This window comes from Hippopotamus amphibius, chromosome 6 (assembly GCF_030028045.1).
Source record: "Hippopotamus amphibius kiboko isolate mHipAmp2 chromosome 6, mHipAmp2.hap2, whole genome shotgun sequence".
In the NCBI taxonomy this organism is placed as follows: domain Eukaryota; kingdom Metazoa; phylum Chordata; class Mammalia; order Artiodactyla; family Hippopotamidae; genus Hippopotamus; species Hippopotamus amphibius.
Window position 1 is genome coordinate 144,498,302 of NC_080191.1, and position 19,881 is coordinate 144,518,182.

General features: G+C 37.2%; 1 protein-coding gene across 1 annotated transcript in view; it reads right to left on the reverse strand.

Moving 5' to 3' along the window:
- Window positions 1-201: 201 nt before the first annotated feature.
- The window catches only part of SERPINI2 (serpin family I member 2), a 33,543-nt gene continuing 13,863 nt past the window's right edge, over window positions 202-19,881 (reverse strand). The window contains exons 6-9 of the mRNA XM_057740039.1: window positions 11,683-11,780; window positions 7,046-7,132; window positions 4,261-4,350; window positions 202-278 (exon numbers count right to left, since the gene is read on the reverse strand). Of these exons, the coding sequence (XP_057596022.1) occupies window positions 202-278; window positions 4,261-4,350; window positions 7,046-7,132; window positions 11,683-11,780 (352 nt within the window). The remainder of the gene's footprint in view (window positions 279-4,260; window positions 4,351-7,045; window positions 7,133-11,682; window positions 11,781-19,881) is intronic.

Below are 19,881 nucleotides of genomic sequence, written 5' to 3' on the forward strand. Positions count from 1 at the left end.
AGTTCACTGCTTTTGATTCATGTATACTCTATAAAAATACAGAAAGAACAAAAATATTTAATGCATAATTTCATTTATTCATAAATACAGATTAATACAGGCACAGTTTAAAACAGAAAAAGAGATACAGAAAATATTTGATATTTTGCCAATCAACTATTTTCCAGGAATCACCTTATATTCTGAAGCTGTGCTTTTCATTCACAGTGAATCTAAATCTCTTCCCTTCATCTTTTGGGTGTCAGGATTTGTCACCCTTCCCATAAACAAAATTGAATCTAGGAAAAGAAAAAAAAACTTTAGGAATTGCTGAAGAAAAAAAGATAATAATTAATTTTTCTAAATATTTTAACAAATCATTTAGTCTTTTTTCTCTATAAGGTAAATAGGCAATGTCTAATAGCAAAACCCACTCCTTTGTCTAAAATAGATAATTATATAATTATTAATCATTTTCTGATAATTTATGAAGTAAATTAACACCCACAACAGCTTGTCGTGGAAAATGCATTAGTCCTGTTTTTCATAAAGGAAAGTAAAAATAAAGTGACAGAGAGGTGTTCTTCTAAATATAGAGACTCAGTCAGGCAAACATAGAATAATAAAATGGTGATGAGCAGGGAAGCATTTTAACTGTAAGGCATTAGCAGTCATCTCTTTATGCATGTGATATAAACCCTTGGGGTTAAAAGTGCAGCTTCTCAGATCTCCTCCTTCAGCTCTGAATCAAAGCTTACTGCTAAAGACAATATTTTCACATCTCTAGTGCTTTCAAATCCTTACCAAGGTGATATACTATACAGCATAAATGTAAACACCTGTTTCCAGCCATTCTGTGTTTGCAAGTGAAAAGGAACTAAGTAGAGGACAAAACAGAAATAAATGATGTGTCAAAATCCATTCACCTTTCTTCTCAACCAGGGTAAGGGAAGTGTCCTGAACAGCTCAATGTCAAGTGTCGCCTTGAGTTATGTCCCTTAAAGTCATATGTAATAACGGTTCATTTCAAAAGTGACGAAATAAAATCTTACAGAATTTTAAAGCTAATGAACGTTATACTTGCATGCATTTGAAATAACAATGGCAGAAATGAAGTAAAAAGGAAGAGATTTTTTTCATTAATTCTTTACTGTTCAGTCCAAAGACAGACACAGTCTTAAAAAGAGCTAAGTAACATGGAAATAGACATAATCTCTAGCAGATTATTTTCTTCTTTTTGTGATTATAATTAATAATATTTTGCCTCAAAAAAATCAAAATGATTCCCAAAACACAAGAAAACAAATAGTCTATTTTTCAGATAGATAGGGATACCTAAATAACTTCCCCAGGATGTATATATACTACATTCAGTTACAATAGGAACCACCAGTAACTCTTCTATCTTTATAATTCTATGGCATTAAAATGCTTACCAGAATTGCTTGTTTGGGGAATTTTTAAAGTAACTTTCATAGAAATTAACCTCATAAAGACAATAGTTTAAAATTTTAAACACTCAGAAGTGTAGGACATTACATAGAAGCCATTTGTCCCAGCCTTTTCAACCTGCTTTTTTGACCAAGGAAAACTAGATTTTGAATAGAATCTTCATGCAATCACCAATCTACTCACTACTAAAATGGACACATTAGTGAAATTGTCTTTGACGTGGTCGCAGTGGATTTAGAGGCAGGCCGAAGCAGAAATCATTGTTGTTTCCACTTTTCTTTTCATGCCCACTTCTTAAAAAGGTGTTCCTCATATTTAATCAATATAATTATAAAACATCTACTTCAGATGGGAGCAGTTTTTACTTCATAATGTAAAAATACAATAGCATAACCAAAGCTAATGACCTAGAAAAAAAGATTTCATAGTGAATACCCCTGAAGTCTGCTTCTCCCTTCAATCCACGACCTGAAAGAGTTCTAAACACAATATTTTTTTAATTATGTATTGTGTACTGTCAGTTTCAAAACCATGATTCACGACTTTCTGAGAAATGGCACAATTCATGTAGCATCTTTGACAATTTTCTTCTGAAAGTTTCTAACACTGGCCTATATTCTCAGCCTAAAAGAAGAAAAACTGTTCTTCACCTCCCTAGAAGTTTGGCTTGGTAAGTGGTTTGGATGAATATACTGAAATATATATAATATGAAGTCAAATACTGATAGGAAAATACAAGTAATGTGTGGATTTTGCCTAAGAGGATTGTTTGACTGAAAGAAAATATAAAATCTAGGTAAAATTTGGTTGTACTAAATCTAAAATCATTCATCCTCATACTTCAGGAATTGGCAGATGAATATATTTTATACAAATCATTAAGGCATTTAGTAGTTTACTACACCATGCGAAATCACCAGCTTCGTTAATCTCAATGATTTCTTCAGTTCATTTGTGAAAGGAAAAATAAATAAATCACTGAATGTGTACTCTCTTAAGATAATAGCCCATGCTACATTTTATATAGCAACAATTTACAACCTCCAGTGAACGAGTGGCCATTCATTTTAAACAACACTTTAAGGGAGTAACCCTAGTTTAGAAAGTCTCATTACAATAAAGATCATAAAACAGTGGAACTTGTCATTAAGGGTCTGAGAGTTAAGCATCATCATAAATAAATAAATAAGTGAATTATTTTGGGTTTTGAATTTTCACTTCTGTTTAACTGATAGCTATTACATGTCCTTAGTCATCAACTTGGAAAATAAAAAGTGAAACATCATTATTCTAAACGCCATTATTTCCTTGTGCATTGATGCCCAATGAACTTCATTTCTTTCTGTTCTCCATACTCAATAATTACACACTAATGGCAAGAAATTAGAGTTATCGATAACTAAGGTTAAAGATGTATAGATCAAATGACGTACTCAGAATATCTCTTAACACCGACACAACCACTGCTAGAATTGAAGTTGTGTTAATACAATCTCAGCAAACCTGAAACTGTTCCATTGTTTCCAAGATAAAACTTTCAGAAGGGTCATTCAGCATTAGTTTCATGGAACTTAAAAAAGAGACTGATATATCCCTTAGGGGGCCAATAATATCAGTATTGCTAGTTAATCTAACAGATTCAGATTCTGAAATTAACTATGTCTCTTCTCCATGTAAACCAATTTATATAGAGAAACTTTTCCATTTTTCTTCTTTCCTTCATTTATTCAGTCATTCACTCATTCACATTTTTTGATGTATTCATAATGAACACTATGTGCCAGGCAGTGTCACAGGCTTCATATATTCTTTTATTGAACTCTATAAGTATTCATATGTTCAAATGGGGAAAATAAGGCTTAGAAAGTGTAAGTGACTTGTCTTACAACTGTTAGTTCATTAAGCTGGAACTTGAACCCCAAGTCCAAAACTTCAGTTTCTAGGGACACATATTAAGTGCAAAGCACTTTGCCAAATACTGAGCTGGATACAGAAATGAATAAGATATTATCTCTTTTCCCGTGTTTTATAGCCCTCACATGGGATTATGACTCCTGAGGAGTCCTCAAGAAAGTTTCCTCACTGTGTCCACATTTCTGCCCTCTTTCATAAGAGAAGATGCAAAAACATCTACCCAGACGATCTGCATTTACATTGCCATTGTGTCTAATGCCAGTCCAATTGACTACCACCTCCCCCTTTTGTACCCCTACCTTTTGTACCTAACTACGTTATCGTCTACAATTGCCCAAATTAGAGAATTGGAATAGTGTTTGACCCCTCCCTCCCACTCAGAGCCTATAGCTAGTCACTTATTCTTCTGGAACCTACCTGTGAAACCTTTCACAACTGTGCAACTTCCAATTTCCGCTCCCATTGTGGCATCATTGAAAGAAAGTTGACTACTGAGACAAAAGGTCTTATTCTCACTCTGCCACTTTTCAGTTGTAAGACCTTAGACAAACTACACAACCTCTCTCTCTCTGAGTTTCTATGTCTTTATTTGTCAAATATCTAACTTACTGGAATGGTGTTAGTTATAGAGGTTGGTATTTAAAATCACCAGCATGTCTAATAACCAACCATCTTGGCAGCTATTACTACTACCGCTCTATTTTAGGTCACTGTCATCTCTTAAAACACAACGCCTGGTGAAAAAAAAAACAAACAAGCACTCAAGAAATAGACATTAAAAAAGTTCTGAATAAAATTAAAATAAATGCAATAAACTGAAAGAACAAATGATTTCAGATGTATAGACTGCGATTAGCATCTAGGACTAGGTTTATTTAACTTAAGCAGGTCCCCAGGGAAGTCTCAAAAAGGTACCTGTCGGGTTATTCTTCATAATAAACAGAAATGGATGGTTTGCTATAAATTGGTTTCGAGGCAGACTCATGATCGCAGGGACCTGTATGCCTATGAAATAGAGACAACAGTTATTCAGATGTTCACATTAAAAGATCATTAAAGAAAATATATGCATAATATCCTTACCATTTTTTGTAGACAGGAAAGGCCATTTTGTTTGAGGAGTTAACATATGGAAAAGTAACCACTTTCTACACACAGAGAAATTTGGAATAAATTTAAAAATCAAAGAGCAGAAGAATGTATATTGGATTATTCATGGAATAATTCTAACTTCACATTTATGCTCAATGAAGAAGAAAGCCAGATACTAGATTCAATTTAGTGAAAACAGTTGAAAATTTCATCTTTTAAGCAGTAACTTTCCGCTCACTTTTTACATCTTTTAAGCAGTAACTTTCTGCTCACTTTTTATTTACATTGTATGATTTTATTTTATAATGTTTCAACTCCTAATTCCTATCCAGGTATGTTTGTACTTCATTTCTATTCTCCAGGCTTGCAATAATCACATCTGAGTTCAAATTTATTTTTTTTTAACTTTTTCCAAAATTACTCTGTGAGCTCAGAGCTTTTAGGATTTGTGCTGTGGATGTATGTGGGATTTTTATCATGATATTAGAAGGAGAGGTCTGCTGCCTTAACAATTACTTACTATAATAATTTCTATCATGTTCCTCCATTGTGGCATTTGTCAATATTTCACAGTAGATAAATTTAAATGGCTGCATTTTTTTCTTTCTAATTTAAATATTTATACACTCAATTCAGATTTTTTTTACCAATAATGTAATAATTTTGTATAATTTTTTTCAGACCCATGAAAATAGTTTTTAAAACACAACATATGATCAGAATTGAAAACCAATTGTAGAGAAGGATAAAACTATTCCTCTACACTTTTTGTTTGTGACTGGGGTATGCAAATTAAACTGACGAAAGATAGATTAACAGAAGAAATGATATTATTTTGTATCCACACAGAAGCTTCACAGAAAAGAAGTGAATACCCAAAGAACTGGTTATGTCATTTTAACAAAAAGTGGTAAATTGTGGAGAAGTGACTAGACAAAGGAAAAGGGGTTTGAGCGTCTAGGGATGGTAAATTGTGGGAAGGTAAATATATGGGGGAAATTAATGGTATATAAGAATTATTTAGTAAGATTTTCTTATGCAGACTCATAACAGTGCCGACTTTCATCTTCTATGACACAGGTTCCTTCTCTTGGTATGGAAGACAAGAAGGGAGATACCTTCACAGGGAACTGTATGATACATCAGGGTCACTGCTGATCCCTTAAAGATTCCTACATCCTCTTAAAGAATTCTACACCTAAAACGAGAGGCAGCAGGCAATAGCAGAAAGAGCTCTAAACTTGAAGCCAGGGAACCTGATTGCAGTCCAAACCCTACTGTCGATTATTAGCGTGACCTTAGGCAAACCAGTTCACATGCGGGCCTGTTTCTTCACTGACGTAATGAGAGGATCAGACAATGATCTATGAGGACTCTTCCAATTCTACGTAAAAGCAAGTGGAAAATCTGTCTACGTGAACTAGCAACTTCATCCCAAAGCCACCTTTGATTTATCCAAGGATTGTAAAAGCCCATCCCCTGCAATCTAAGTTCCTTGAGCAGACTAATGCAAAGTCTTTCAAGAGATGACAAAATGGTAGGGGAGTCCAGTGTGTTCTACCCAGATGTCAAAATCCATTGGCATTACATAGCATTATAAATTAATCAAGAAATTAATGTGGATATGAATTTATCAATATGACTATTTAAAGGATGCATATCTTTTACATACTGGTTAAAATCCAAATGGTCTGAGGAATTAAAATAGATTTAATGCCTTTTCATTTCTAACTGAATTTAAGGCTTTTTTCCAATTATTTTTTGAGTATTACTTTTATGCATCACAGATACTATTCAAGATGCCATTTGTTCAAGGAAACATATCATAGAAGAGTGGTTCTCAAACTGTGATGTGCTCACATGTCACCAAGAGACCTTGGAAAATGCAGATGCTGGATTAGTAGGTCTGGAGTTGGGCCTGAAGTTCTGCATTTCTAACAAGTTCCCAAGTGATGCTTATGCTGCTAGTCTATGCATTACACTTGGCAGTTGCAAGGATAGGCTGCAAGGCACTGGAGAGCAGCGGTTCTCAACCTTGAATGCACATTGTATCATTTAGGGGAAGGTAAGAAAATACTGAAGCCTAGATCTCATCTCCAGAGATACAGATTTAGTTATTTTGGGGTGTGGGCTGGGCACAGAATTTTCAAAATCTTTTCAGCTGACTCTAATGTGCAGCTAAGTTTGAGAGCCACTGCCATAGAGATAACGATAAGAATCAAATTAGAAAAGCAGGGACTGAGTGCAAAGGAAGAATGAAATTAATACAATTGCTTAACAGTGAACATTCCTGAGCAATCATGATTCTAGGTTTGAGCCTAAAGTGTTCTCCATGGGTCCTACCTGCTAATGGGCAGGTAATCCAATTTACAAATAAGGAGATATCAGTCGATGAGTCTCAACTCCTAATCAAGTCCCTTCCATTTTCTTTTGCCTTAAACTTTGGCTGCACAGATGCATAAATAGCTTATATAGCCATTTTTCCCTTCCTATAGTGTGCTGGACAGCAGGAGAAGAAAAGGAGACCAGAGGACCACAAAGTGCCAGCATCCTCATACTCATCCCCCCAGTCCTTTCTACTGGCTTGCTGTGACATTATTGGTCCTACCAGCTGATGTTGCAGCTTCACTGCCATCTTCATTTATCTCAAAGAAAACTTGTTGCATGACTTGGGAAACATACACCTCAGAGGAATCTGTTGGAAAATATGAAAGTGCATTTAAGGGTTAGAACTCAGATTCCCAAGTGAATTACATTTCCAAATGAACAAAAAAAAAAAAAAAGGAAAAAAATCCAAACTCTTTCCAAGTTAGTTAATTTGCTAGAGATAAAGGTGATTTAGGTTTAGCTCTTGCAGAGATGACATGGAGAAGATATGGAGAGACCAAGGTTAGCTTAGATATAAAAGGTAAAGATAGAAGGGGATAAGCCTCAAATCAGATACCCCACTAAGCGAAATATTTGAATGGACAGAGGGTTTTGCCCCCCTTAGTCATGGTCTACAGACAAAATGAAAAAGGCTTTACAGATTTAAATTAATCCCACCCTATGTCTTCAACCTCAAAGCCAACTTGCCTTTGAAATTCTGTATTGGGTTTTGAATCTGAGTTTAGAACAAAATTTACTTTCCTTCAAGACTGGTGAGGCGATAAAAGTCTAAAGAGCTTTTGTGTCATCTGTTACAAAATCGCTTCAGAGCTATGCTTTAAAACCTGTCACATTTCTCAGTGTAAGAGAGTGTCTTAACAGCGTTTTGTTCTGCCATGGAAACATGCTGAGAGAGAAGGCCCCTTTCCTCCCCTTGGTGGAACTGATGTATGTGTGAAGCCTTTCGGATATAGTGACCCGTGAAGAGTCTCCTTGAGAAGGGGGAAGTGAAACCATGAGTTCAGAAGCCATCTGCCACCCCTGCTGCGTCAAGACCAGATAGATCTGACAATGTTCCTCAGAGAGACAACGGAAAAGTGGTCATGGGTTCAGTGGTGGAAAGAGGGTGGAGGAAAGGAGGATGAGGCTTGAAACTTGAGGAGGAAGGAGGTTTGTCCCGCTTGAGAGTGAAAGCTGATGCAATGCAGGTGGACTCCACCAAGACGAATTTAGAAGGATTCATGAAGAAAAAATTTTGTCAAGGGGAACCAGCTCTGACAGCTTAGAGAAAAGTAAATCCCTTCAGGCAAGATAGAGAGAAGTCATCAAAGGGTTATTTGCATAAAAAATGGCTTCCTAAAAATAACTCCAATCTTGTGATGACTCCGTCTGGGCCCCTGATCACCTCTCATCCTCATCTCCTTCCCTCCTTTCCTCGTCCAGCAGCTCCAGCTACAAGGTCAAGCATCAAGGCTATAGCCCCACCTCTCCCTCTGCTTAAAATCCCTTTTCCCAGAACTTTCTCTGATTGGCTCCCTTGTCACTTAGGTCTCAGCAAAAATGATGCTTCCTCAAAGCAATTGTCCCTTCCCACCATGTCTAATTCTGCTCTTATCTGATCTAATCTCTTTATCCCATGACACTGTTTTGGTTAATTCATAGCATCTATCACGTTACCATTTAATTAATTAATTGCTTGTTAATTGTCCATCTGCCCTAACAGATGTAAACTTCATTAGAAGAGGGAATTTGTCGATTATGTTCAACTCTAGAAAACTGCCTGGCACATGGTTGGCTTACAATAAATACTTGCCAAATAAAATAAATCAATGGATAAGAATATGTCCAGTGATAGAAACATATAAGATGGAAAAAAGGGGGCACCCAGATTATTAATGTGGATTAACTAAAATGCAGAAGTGTGGTCTTTTAAGGTCATGCAAATAAGCACATTCTTTTCCCACAATTGCCTGGAATAAGATAGGATTCATATATAGAGCACAGAATTGATAACCGAGGGGCCATACGAAGCATGAAGACCAAAAAGCAGATTGGGGTGGAGTGGAGAATTTCATGCAAGCAGTTTAGCACTGGCACCAGACCAAGTGACTCCTTGGCTAATAGACTGAGCAATTTGGTCTTCTGTATTCTATCTTAGACAGAGGGTCCCATCTTGGAAAAAGAACAGGATCTGGGAGATGATAGATTGGAACAGGGGATCTAAACTCCATAAACTCACAGATTTCTACATCTTTGTAATAATTCCTTCCCCTAATTTTCTATGAAAATTCCAAGTATGTCTTTGTCAAGTTAATAGCACAAGAAACTTTCAATAGCTTTGCTAGAAGATGTGCAAGTAAATATTAATGTGACATTTGCTCACTTGGTTTCGGTTTGTTTGCTTCTTTTGTATTTAACATTTACTGAGTATCCACTATATAACAGATGTTTAACAAGGTGATCTACATATATTCTTTTATTTTCTCTGCCGCTAGGATATATTATCTCATTTAATAGATTAGAAAGTTGAGGCTCAGAAAGGTTAAATATTTTACCAAAGATGACACAAGAAGCAATAACAGAAGTCAAATATTCACCTCAAAGTTTCCAAAGTAACTCTTTTGAAAACATTTCATTCAAAACTTGTGAAGGACATGAGTATAAGATAGTGTCTCTTTTGCGTAAATATCACACAGCACTAGTGCTGATCTGGTTCACAGTAGCCTTTAGCAAATGTTTACTGTACAAATGGCAAGTAGGGATAGCAGGGAATTAAATCACTATTCTCCTAAAGACCAGAAACAGTGCCAGGCGTGGCTGTGGTTGTTCTATTTCAGGCAATAAGACAGAACCAAAGAACCAAAGTATTTAGAACAACTCAAATAGGTAACTCAGAGCAAAAGACTGTTGGACATTTATTCCTTTCTGTTCAGGGTTATTCTCTTGCACAAATTCTTTTATAAAGTATCTTGAAGGTATTTTTTGATAAATCTGCTTGTAAAAGGAGATTTTATAAAAGTCACAAATTGCTGTGAATTTGCAGAGCGAGTGTCTGTTTGAAATGTCTGAGATATAGCAAGTCAGCTTCTGAAGGCCAGAAAGAAATTTAAGAGGAAGAGGTGTTTAAAAAATGGCTTGGTTTATTTCAAGTTGGTGAGGTGGCTGCATTCCAGGGCGCACTTAGATAGCATCCTGTTGCAGTATTTAATTTTGACTGTCTCATTCCTGATGCTGATGAAATTGTCAAAGAAGTCAGATCTATCTGTCAGTGTGAGAACAAGCAGCTAAATCATGCATGAAGGTGGTAATGAACAGCTATGTCACCTGCGTACCCCACCCACCTCCTCCGCTAGGAAAACTCATTCATTTACCCACATAACTGATGAGTGAATAAATTAATGAATACTTCTCCAAAGCCCAAATTTTATATAGGAATACACAATAATTCTGGGTTACAGTATCCAACCCCATCAGACAGAGAAGACTGTATCATTAGTACTTTTTTAATATAAAGCAAAAGACTAAATTTAAAAGAGGGCAAATAACAGGACAAATTGGCCCTCTTCCTCTGTTTTTTTTTTTCCCTCTTTAGTTTTTTTTAAGTAGTAGGTATGAGGCAGGAGTCAGATGGGCCCCCAGGGCAAATGGTCTGAGTTCATTCCCTGTGGACCAATACTCTGAGACAGGAATAACAGGACAATTGGGAGAGGAGGCTGGGCCCTGCCCAGATGGAAGATAAGAGACCACATATTCCTCATTCTCGAAGTCAGCAGACCTCCCCCCCACCACACATGCACAGAAAGCCTCCTTGGAGGCCAAAAGGGGAGTGACGTCCAGTGGCCAAACCTACCCATAGGCCTCTCTGGTGGATCCATCTTGGCTAAGAGATGCTCACGCACACGTGGGAAAATCCTGAGATACACCAAATATGGACTTTGAACCAGGCAAATCAAAGTGATTGGTCAAAGGAAACATGGAAGAAATGCCCCATAAAAGTGATTCAAACCGCCATAGGGACTCTCTCTCTGAGCCCGCCCGTGTGTCTATCCACATGTATTCTGCTCCTTTTCTTCCTTAATAAATACTTTACTTGTTCCACTACTTTCCGTCTTTGTGCGAATTCTTTTCTGCAAAGCTGTAGGGCCAGGGCCTTGTCACTAACCACTGGTCTAGTGACTAGTGCTCTCACCACCTCTACCCGACCTCAATCACTGACCTGGAGCTGAAACCCCGCTTCAAGCCGCCATGGGCCAGATCACCCAACATCAGGTACTGCCAGGATGAGAAAAATTAAAGACTGTCTTGGGCTTTGTTGTAAGTGAGCGTCTTAACCATGCAGTTTCCCAGGTGCCGGTTAGCATAAAAGCTCCATCTCCTCAGATGCGCTGTGAGTCTCAAGCTAAATCTACAAGCTGCAGCAGTACAATTTCTGGGTTGCTTTCATCATCCAGCAGCTTGTGGATGCCTATTTCATGGGCTCTAATATTACCGAATTAACATTTGCAAATTGGTTTATAAGAGTTTTATTAGCTCTGCTTAGATGAGAGCCTCAAAGTTGTAATTCCCATTATTCAGATAAGGAAATACAAACAGGGCTGGAATAAAAGCCCATATAATACTTTTCCTATACAGTTTCATTGTAAGTGTGCTTAGAAGGCTTATCTAACATTCTAAAATGCTGTCTGACTTTGATTAAGCAAAACTCCTTAAATGCAAAATAGAGTGCTTGTTTACAGACAGCTTGACATGACTATGACATTTATTCTCCGTGTATTTGTTTCCCGGGGCCTGACGCTCTTTCAGTTTTAAGATGTCAGTTAACATACTTACTAAGAAAACATATTTGCATGATAATATAAGAATAATTTTTCATATTACCTGTTATTCCAGAAAGATCACAGCCACCACTAAATATCTCCGTTATATTCAATGAATACAAAGCTTCTTTGAAGTCTAATTTTTGTTCTACTTTAAATCTGTTTTAAAAAATGAAAAGGAAATTTTTTGAAACACTGTACACATTTGCTACCAAAATGTTTTTTATAAAATGGATGATTTGGAAGAGATTTTATTGTGAAATATTTTGTTTTCATTATCCCAGGTACGTTTTCCTCACTTTTCACACCATGTTCCCCCAGCTCCACTGAGCGATTTTGAGTTGCTAATAACTTGCGACCCAGGTAAATGGTTGGTTGGGAAAGGAGAAGAAAATACTCTATTTTTTGAAGTAATAATTACCCAAGAAAACAGGGTGAGAGTTATATATATGTTTTCAATTATTTGGCTTCTTCCCTAGAACTGTAAAGCTTCCCTCCAGCAACTGTACACACTCAGTTTTTTCACATCATCAAAGATGGTTCCTGGCAGACGTCCAAGATACTGTGAGCTGGAAACAGAAGCCAACAGTCCTTAAAGAAGATTGTTCGCTGCTGAGGTACAGAGAGGGGGCATTAGTAACCTATGAGCCTTCCCATCCATTGTTACAGTTGATGTGACTTCCTTCGGTTTATGAACACACCTAACATCGTCCCCATAGGCCCTGTAAAAGAGGTAAAAGATTGAAAGGGAACTAAATTTCTTCCCAATAAAGTAAAAATTATAGGAGAAAAAAAAAAAAAAAAAAAGCTGACCAATACTTCTAATGCACAGCCCAAGCTAGGACTCCAGATTCTACGTAAGACTCCAAGCATCAATTTGCCTGAAGAGGGAGCTTCACCAAAGAATCTCAAAGATTCTCTCAGGCACTGATCTATAATTCCAAGTCAATAGCAATTAGTGACCGTCACTTTCCTATTTCAATAAAAAGAAAACAACAAGAAAAAGAAGCTAGTAGGTACTGGCTTTAGACATGCTAAAGGTATCCATTTACATTTTACAATCAGGCTGGAGACTTTGTTTATGAACAGGGGGCTGTGTATACATCCTACCTTAGGGAAATCCCAGGACAGCTCCTGCCCTAGGAGCTCTGTCTGTGCCCTGGCTGTGCCTTTGCCCCTGTGCCCTCTGGTTTGGATGCAGACATGGTCGCTCAAGCCCAGCATCCTTGCTTAGCTAACAGGTAGGCCCACATCTGGGGCTAGAAATTAGCTTGCGCAATGTCTAATTAGATCATTGTTTTAATTGCCAAATACTGAACAAGCTTCTTTATTATAATTCTTCAAGGCAATGAATGTGCTGTGGCAAAAATTTCCTGGGCCTAAATTATTTCTTGGTAAAATATCATGCAGTTTTGGAAGATGTTAATTCGTCCTGAACCCTAGCTAATTTGGAATGGGCAAACTCACAACATGCACATTAAAAACTACTGGTAATGAAAATAACTTGTTTTATGCCAATCATTTTTTACTTCTTCCTTTTAACTTCCTACTAAGCAAGATAGTATGCAGCATGAAGGCTTTGAGGCTTTGGGGTTGTTCTTTTTTCTGTTTTCATTACCACACTCTTTTTTTATACTGAATGGAGTATAGGCTTCTAAAAGGTGGAGGATAAATGTTCTAGTCCACCTATAATTTGCCTATTTTTAGTATGATAGTCCAATGATTTTGGGATAATGACAAAAATACGGCAAGATTTATTCCAGCCTCTATAAAGGCCTAATTATACCAGAGAGTCATTTAAGTAACAGTCTTGCTCATAATATAGTCCAATGAAACCTGCATCAATAGAAACCCACTCAACCATTTAATAAAACTATAATCTACAGCTGATTTCTAATTAGCCATAATTATTGCAGCCATGAATAGCCAGGTGTGAAGCAGCACTTCCATGTGTTAGGAATGTACTATAGATTATAGTTTTTAATTTTCACAAAAACCCTAGGAAGTGAGCATTAGTATTCCCATTAACATATAAGAAAGCAGAGGCTTTGAGGAGGTTGATTTCCAGGTTCAAGGACAAGATAAGAGACAGGGCTAGGATTCAAACTCAGGTCCATTCCAAGTCAAAGCTAATGTGCTAACTTCCACTGCCTTCTAATCAAAATATAATTCAAAATCGTAATCTCAATCAATACATATATATGCAGTGTTAATTGTGTACCTCTTCCAAATTTTGTGAATCATAATATTTATTCTAGATGTGGTTCATTTCCTCTTTTCCTTGACCCACCTCTAAAATTGTCGAAAAAAAAAAAAAATACAGCTAAAGGTAAAAGAATGAGCAGCAAAAAGACTGGATAGACGATTACCAACTAAACAATCATGAAATGAATATTTTAGGGTATGTAAACATTATCCACCTCCTTAAAAGGCAGCAATTTACTGCCATAGGCAACCACTGTGTTTAAAGGGGTCTCACACAGGTTAAAGCTGCAGAAAACGAGGACAGTTCAGAATTTCTGTTTGAAGAAGGACTCACTCCTGGTCTGCAGGTCCTACTGTGGATTGATGTTGTCCCTTTCTTCTCCTTTATGCCCTGGACTCTTGTTTAATGACAAAATGTCTTCAACTGATTTCCCTCAAGGTCCTTATCCTTATTGTTTGAATTCTCTGTTTTGATATAGTGGGCTGAGTCATCTTTGGACAGCTCAAGCTTAGAAACAACCAAACCAAGTCTTAGGGATACCCACAAGGATAAAACTGTAACACAGTCCCTGACAGTGGTGGACTTGGACTATTATATGAGTACATAGCAGTTTCTGGTCATGTGTGCGTGTGTGTGTGTGTGTGTGTGTGTGTGTGTGAGATATATATATATATGTGTATATATATATATTCTCTTGGCCTCGAGGGCTGAATTAAAAATGCTTTCTGTCACGCAGGAAACATATCTGGACAATGTTTAATGTAAACTTGGATTTCAATTTGGATCAGTGTCTGATAGGTTAAAGTAAATGAACATTTGTAATCACCATCACAGCTGGTCATGACTTATCTATTCTCATACCCAGCCTCATTTTCCCTGAGGTCACTTTCTCTCACCTATACACAGTTCACATTCACCCACTTAGAGATCCATAGCTGTCCAAGCCCGGGATGGATGTCTAGCCCAGCAAGAATATGATGTCCTATGGCAGGTGTTCTCTCTTTCTGAAAGTCTCCATGGCACTGCTGTGTCCCATCTCTCACCTAGCTGCTCATCCTCTCACTGACCATTTACTCTGTTCTGTGCTCTCCCTCATATTTGCCCCACATCACACACGAGTTTTCTGACTCTTGCAATTTTGACTCTGCAGTTTGCTAGCTGTGTGACATCAGACAAGGTATTTACCTGTCTGCACCTCAACTTCAATCTTAGTATAAAAGTCTATCTCTATCAAATTTATGGTGGCAATTACATGAGATAATGGCAAAGAAGGGAAGCGTCCAGGATAGTGTTGGCACTGTAACGGACTGTCAAGAAATTTTAAAGTTGAATGAGAAAAATAACAATGAAATAATTCTGAGTACTAAAAATGTAACAAACATGTTCTCATTTTACTTCTCACAACAACCCAGAGAGGCATATATCCCATTTAACAGTAAGAGAAAAATCTTAGGCAAGACAATCAAAGTCATCCAGTAAGGAAATGGCAAAGCTCTTGGTCTTCAATATTCTGTTCTATTTCCCATCACCTGGTTTCAACAGTTGATAAAAGACACAGTGAGATGTCACATCAGTCACTACTTTTAAAGAATGATACTTCTCAGAAGAACTATGGCTCTGTTTAGTTATTACTACACTTTTGAATAGAAGTGTAGTCGTCAACAAGTTCAAAGACCCAGACTGCCAAAAATTTAATGACAACTATGAAGCCTCACCCAAGGAAAATACATGTATGACTCATAAAGGTTTTAATAATTTCAAAAGCTCCAAGGACTCTGAATTCTACCCCAGAAGTCTCCAGAAGCCTGTGGTGCCCAAAGACTGCTACAAAAGAAGAAAAAAAATCAATGTTTTCTCATTTTTCTGGAAAGTCTAACTCAGGACTTCAGAACAGTCTATTCCTTCTTAACCCTGTCTAGTTAGTCACACACGCCAACAGATGTCCTTCTGCTTTACCCACCACTTACTTTCACAGTGAGGCTGCTCCTTTAAGCACTCATTACTTAGTGCCTGAATTGTTGCAGTGGTTTCTTAACTTATCTTTGGGGCTTCAGTCTTTCCCTCTTTAACACGTCCTGAACATCACTGTTATTCAGATTAAAGCAACACATGCTCATTGAGCAGTTACTATTTTTTTAGATGCACACGTTGTGATGGCGTCGTAGAAAGGAAATACGCATAGCTCCTGACCTCAAGAAGTTTACAGTCCAGTGGGGAAGATGAACAAATAATTTTAATATAACTGCTATACAGAGATAAACATGAGGTACTAGGAGAACTTTTCCTAGCAGGGAGAAGAGAAGATATCGTGGAATCTTGCATGGAGAGATCAGAAAAGCTTTCTAAAACTCAAACTTGGTTTTAAGGACCAATTGAAGTTTTCCAGAAAACATGAGGATAGGCGGAGAATGGAGAGAGAGTTTGGACAAGTTATCCAGCATGAACAAAGGCACTGTGACTACCAAATATATCTTTCTAAGACGCTACCTTTATCATTCCACCATCCTACTTGGAAATTTACAATAATTTCACGTTGTATATGAGAGTTTTTCCCCTTGATTCTTTTAAAGCCCAGTTCAAATCTTTCTTCTTCCACTTGTTTACAGTTCCAGTCTCTGGTGTTCCCTCTCCCTTCTTGCTTCTCTTTTTTCGTGAACCTCTTAGTGCTTACTTGTTGTACCGTTCTTTTAGTATTTACTGTATATTGTTAGTAAACTTCTTGCGCAAATCTTGCATCACTCTACCTACGCGGCAACCCTCTTATCAGTAGGAATCCTGTCTATCGTTTTGCATCTGTCCCAGTCCCTGTTCACAGTGGGGTCCCAATCAATCTCTGCTTGACTGATTGGGAGATAAGTGTTCTAGTAAGTAATAAGCTAATAAGAGCATGAGGCTGTGAGCCAATGGAAATGAGAGTTAATCCTGTCTCCCAGCACTTAATTGAATGCCAATCAATTTACTTTTTGAGTGACACAGTTTCCTTATCTGTGGAATGCAAGATACAACCAAGTCAGACTATAGAGCTACAGCATTTAGTATTAAAATATGAATATTAAATGCTTTACAAAGTTAAAATGTTATATAGATGAACGTTTCTTGTTTACTTATCTTATTTACATGTATTAAATGATCAATTTTGCCCATCCATATAATTATAAAAATACAATCTCAAACCGTTTCTTACACAGAGAAGGATATGATACATAGTAAGGGTGTGTTAGACTCATCAACCTGAGGAAATCTGACTACTTAAGATATCTATAGAATTCTATATTGAATTTAGACAAAGTAATGTGATGATTTTAGCTGGTATCCAACTGCAGGATAATGTCCAAAATTAGGTATCTGGTATGTTACAAATAGTAAACACTAGAAAGCACCTTAGTATTTTTAGACTATATTGTTATCTTATTGGCCTTGATTCTAAACTAGTCATGCATCAAAGAGGGGAAGGAGAAGTGTTTCTATGCTGTTTCTAACAGTAACTATAACCTACAGTCACTTACGCACTGTTTCCTACTGCTGCTTCTATACAAGCATTCTTATAATTAATTTTTCTTTTCTTCGCATTTACTGAATTTTTCTACCAAAGACACTTTTATTTATTTATTTATTTTTACAATGACAAAATTTTGCATAGTTGGTGTTATTAACCATATCCCCCCCCGCCCCGAATTCATATGTCAAAGCCCTAACCACCAGCAGCTTATAATGTGACCTTACTTGGAAAGAGGATCATCGCAGATGTAATTAGTTACGTTGAGGGTGTAAAAAATTTAATAAACAGAAATATCAATTAAATAGAGTTGGGAGACCAGAAAGAAGAGCTTACAGGCTCTGTGAAGACAGCCACAGCAGAGCTCAACCGGAAGAGGAAAGACTCCTCTTCCTTCTTGCAAGGACTCAGTCAATGAAAAGCCATGGATTCTTTGTTTACCATAGCCCTGCCAACTTCCTTTTCCCCTCTATAAAAGCATTCTCCTTGCCTTGCCATTGGAGGACTTACATGTGCCTTGCCATGGTTAGAGACCCCAAATCGCAATTCTTTGTTGATTCTAAATAAACCCATCTTTGCTGGAGAAATATCTGATGGTCTATTTGATTCAGATCAACAGGATCATACTGGAGCAGAGCCAGCCCTTAATCCAATATGACTCATATCCTTATAGGAAAGGAGGATGCCATGTGAAGAGAGATGGCCATGTGAGGCGAAGATTGGCATGATGAGTCGACAGGCAGAGGAACACAGAGGACACTGTACGATTTTCCTTCTTCTATACTGAACACAGATTTTAAATGGGTATTTTTCTGTTTTGAGGAAGTTGTTCATTTTGGGGAAAATGTATTTCAGAATTCTCAATCCATGATCTGAGTGCTCAGGAAACTTAATTCAATAACTGTGTCCTGATGGATTAAAAATATTCATGAACTTAACATATAAGCAAATCATTCCTTTAAGAAATCAGAAGGCTCATCCCTTTAGTAAAAACTGAATACATTTTAAATCTAATGTTGTATTAATGTGACTGAATAATTGATAACAAAATTTTCAGTCTTGTGAATTTTAAAAATCTCACTTTTATTTCTCTCGAGAGAAATTTCCAAGCAAATGACTGATGTCCTATCCTTCATTGTGCTCATTGTATAGGATGGAGGATGGCCTCATCAGGAGCCTTACCAGGAATGAATTCAAGAGGGACTAGAAAACTGAATTCTGTTTTTTGAGATACTTAAAATTAGATAAAGGGAAATAGCATAGGATCTCTTTCTTTGACTATATTTATGTAATTTAACTCAACAATATTCATTTAACACACACTATGTACCATGAAATGTGCTAGGGATTAAGGAAACCAAAATGAAGGAGTCCTAGAGCTGTCCTAGAGCTGACATCTTAATAAGATAGACAAGAATGTGGGCAAAATGAAAATGCAATGTAATATGTGCTGTAGTGTAAATTAGCATAAAGTGTTCTAGAAATAAAGATAAGGAATGGTTAATTCTAACTGAACATGTTGGGGAAATACACGTAATTCATTCTAAGGGGATCTTGAAGGATGAATGAGAAGGTACTGGTTAGACACCATAAAGAAGAGCACGACCAAGGGGACAGGCAGGAGGGAGGTTGAGACGTCAGAGGAATCTTTCTGGTTTGGTACTGGCTGAGCAGTGATCTTCCTAACAAAGAAAAAATACCATCACTTATTTAGCATCTTCTTTTGACACTTGCCAGGCTTTGTGCTAAGAATAGAAGTATGCAATAAGGTACTGTAATTGAAGCTACCAGCACAAATTAAAAAAATCTTAGATGTCTGCCAAGGCGGGGGTGGGATGGATTGAGAGATTGAGATTGACATATGTATGAAGTAGATGGCTGGTGAGGGCCTATTGTATAGCACTGGGTGAAAACAAAAAAAAGAAGGTACAATCTGTTTGCAGGGCACATATTAAGTTAACTTTAAAAATGCATTCCAAAAAAAAATGCATTCCAATATACCTTAGGTACAGACAAATACTATTTGATTCCTCTTATACAAGGTACTCAGAAGAGTCAAATTCATAGAGTCAGAAAGTACACCGGTTGATGCCAGGGCCCGGGGAAATGGGGAGTTAGTGTTTAAATGGGATAGTTTCAGTTTAGGAAGGTGAAAAATTCAGGAAATGGATGATAATGAGAGTTACACAGCAATGTGAATGTACTTAGTGTCACCGAACTGTACAGTTAAATATGGTTAAAATAGTATGTTTTATATTATGTGATTTTTTACCACAATAAAGGAACATTTAAAAATAAAATAAAATAAAATAGGGCTTCCTAGGTGGCACAGTGGTTAAGAATCCACCTGCCAATGCAGGGGACACAGGTTTGGTTCCTGCTCCAGGAAGATCCCACATGCCACAGATCCCACTAAGCCTGTGCACCACAACTATTGAGGCTGCACTTTAGAGCCCATGAGCCACAACTATTGAGCCCACATGCTGCAACTACTGAAGCCCACGTGCCTAGAGCCTGTGCTCCACAACAAGAGAAGCCACAGCAATGAGGAGCCCACG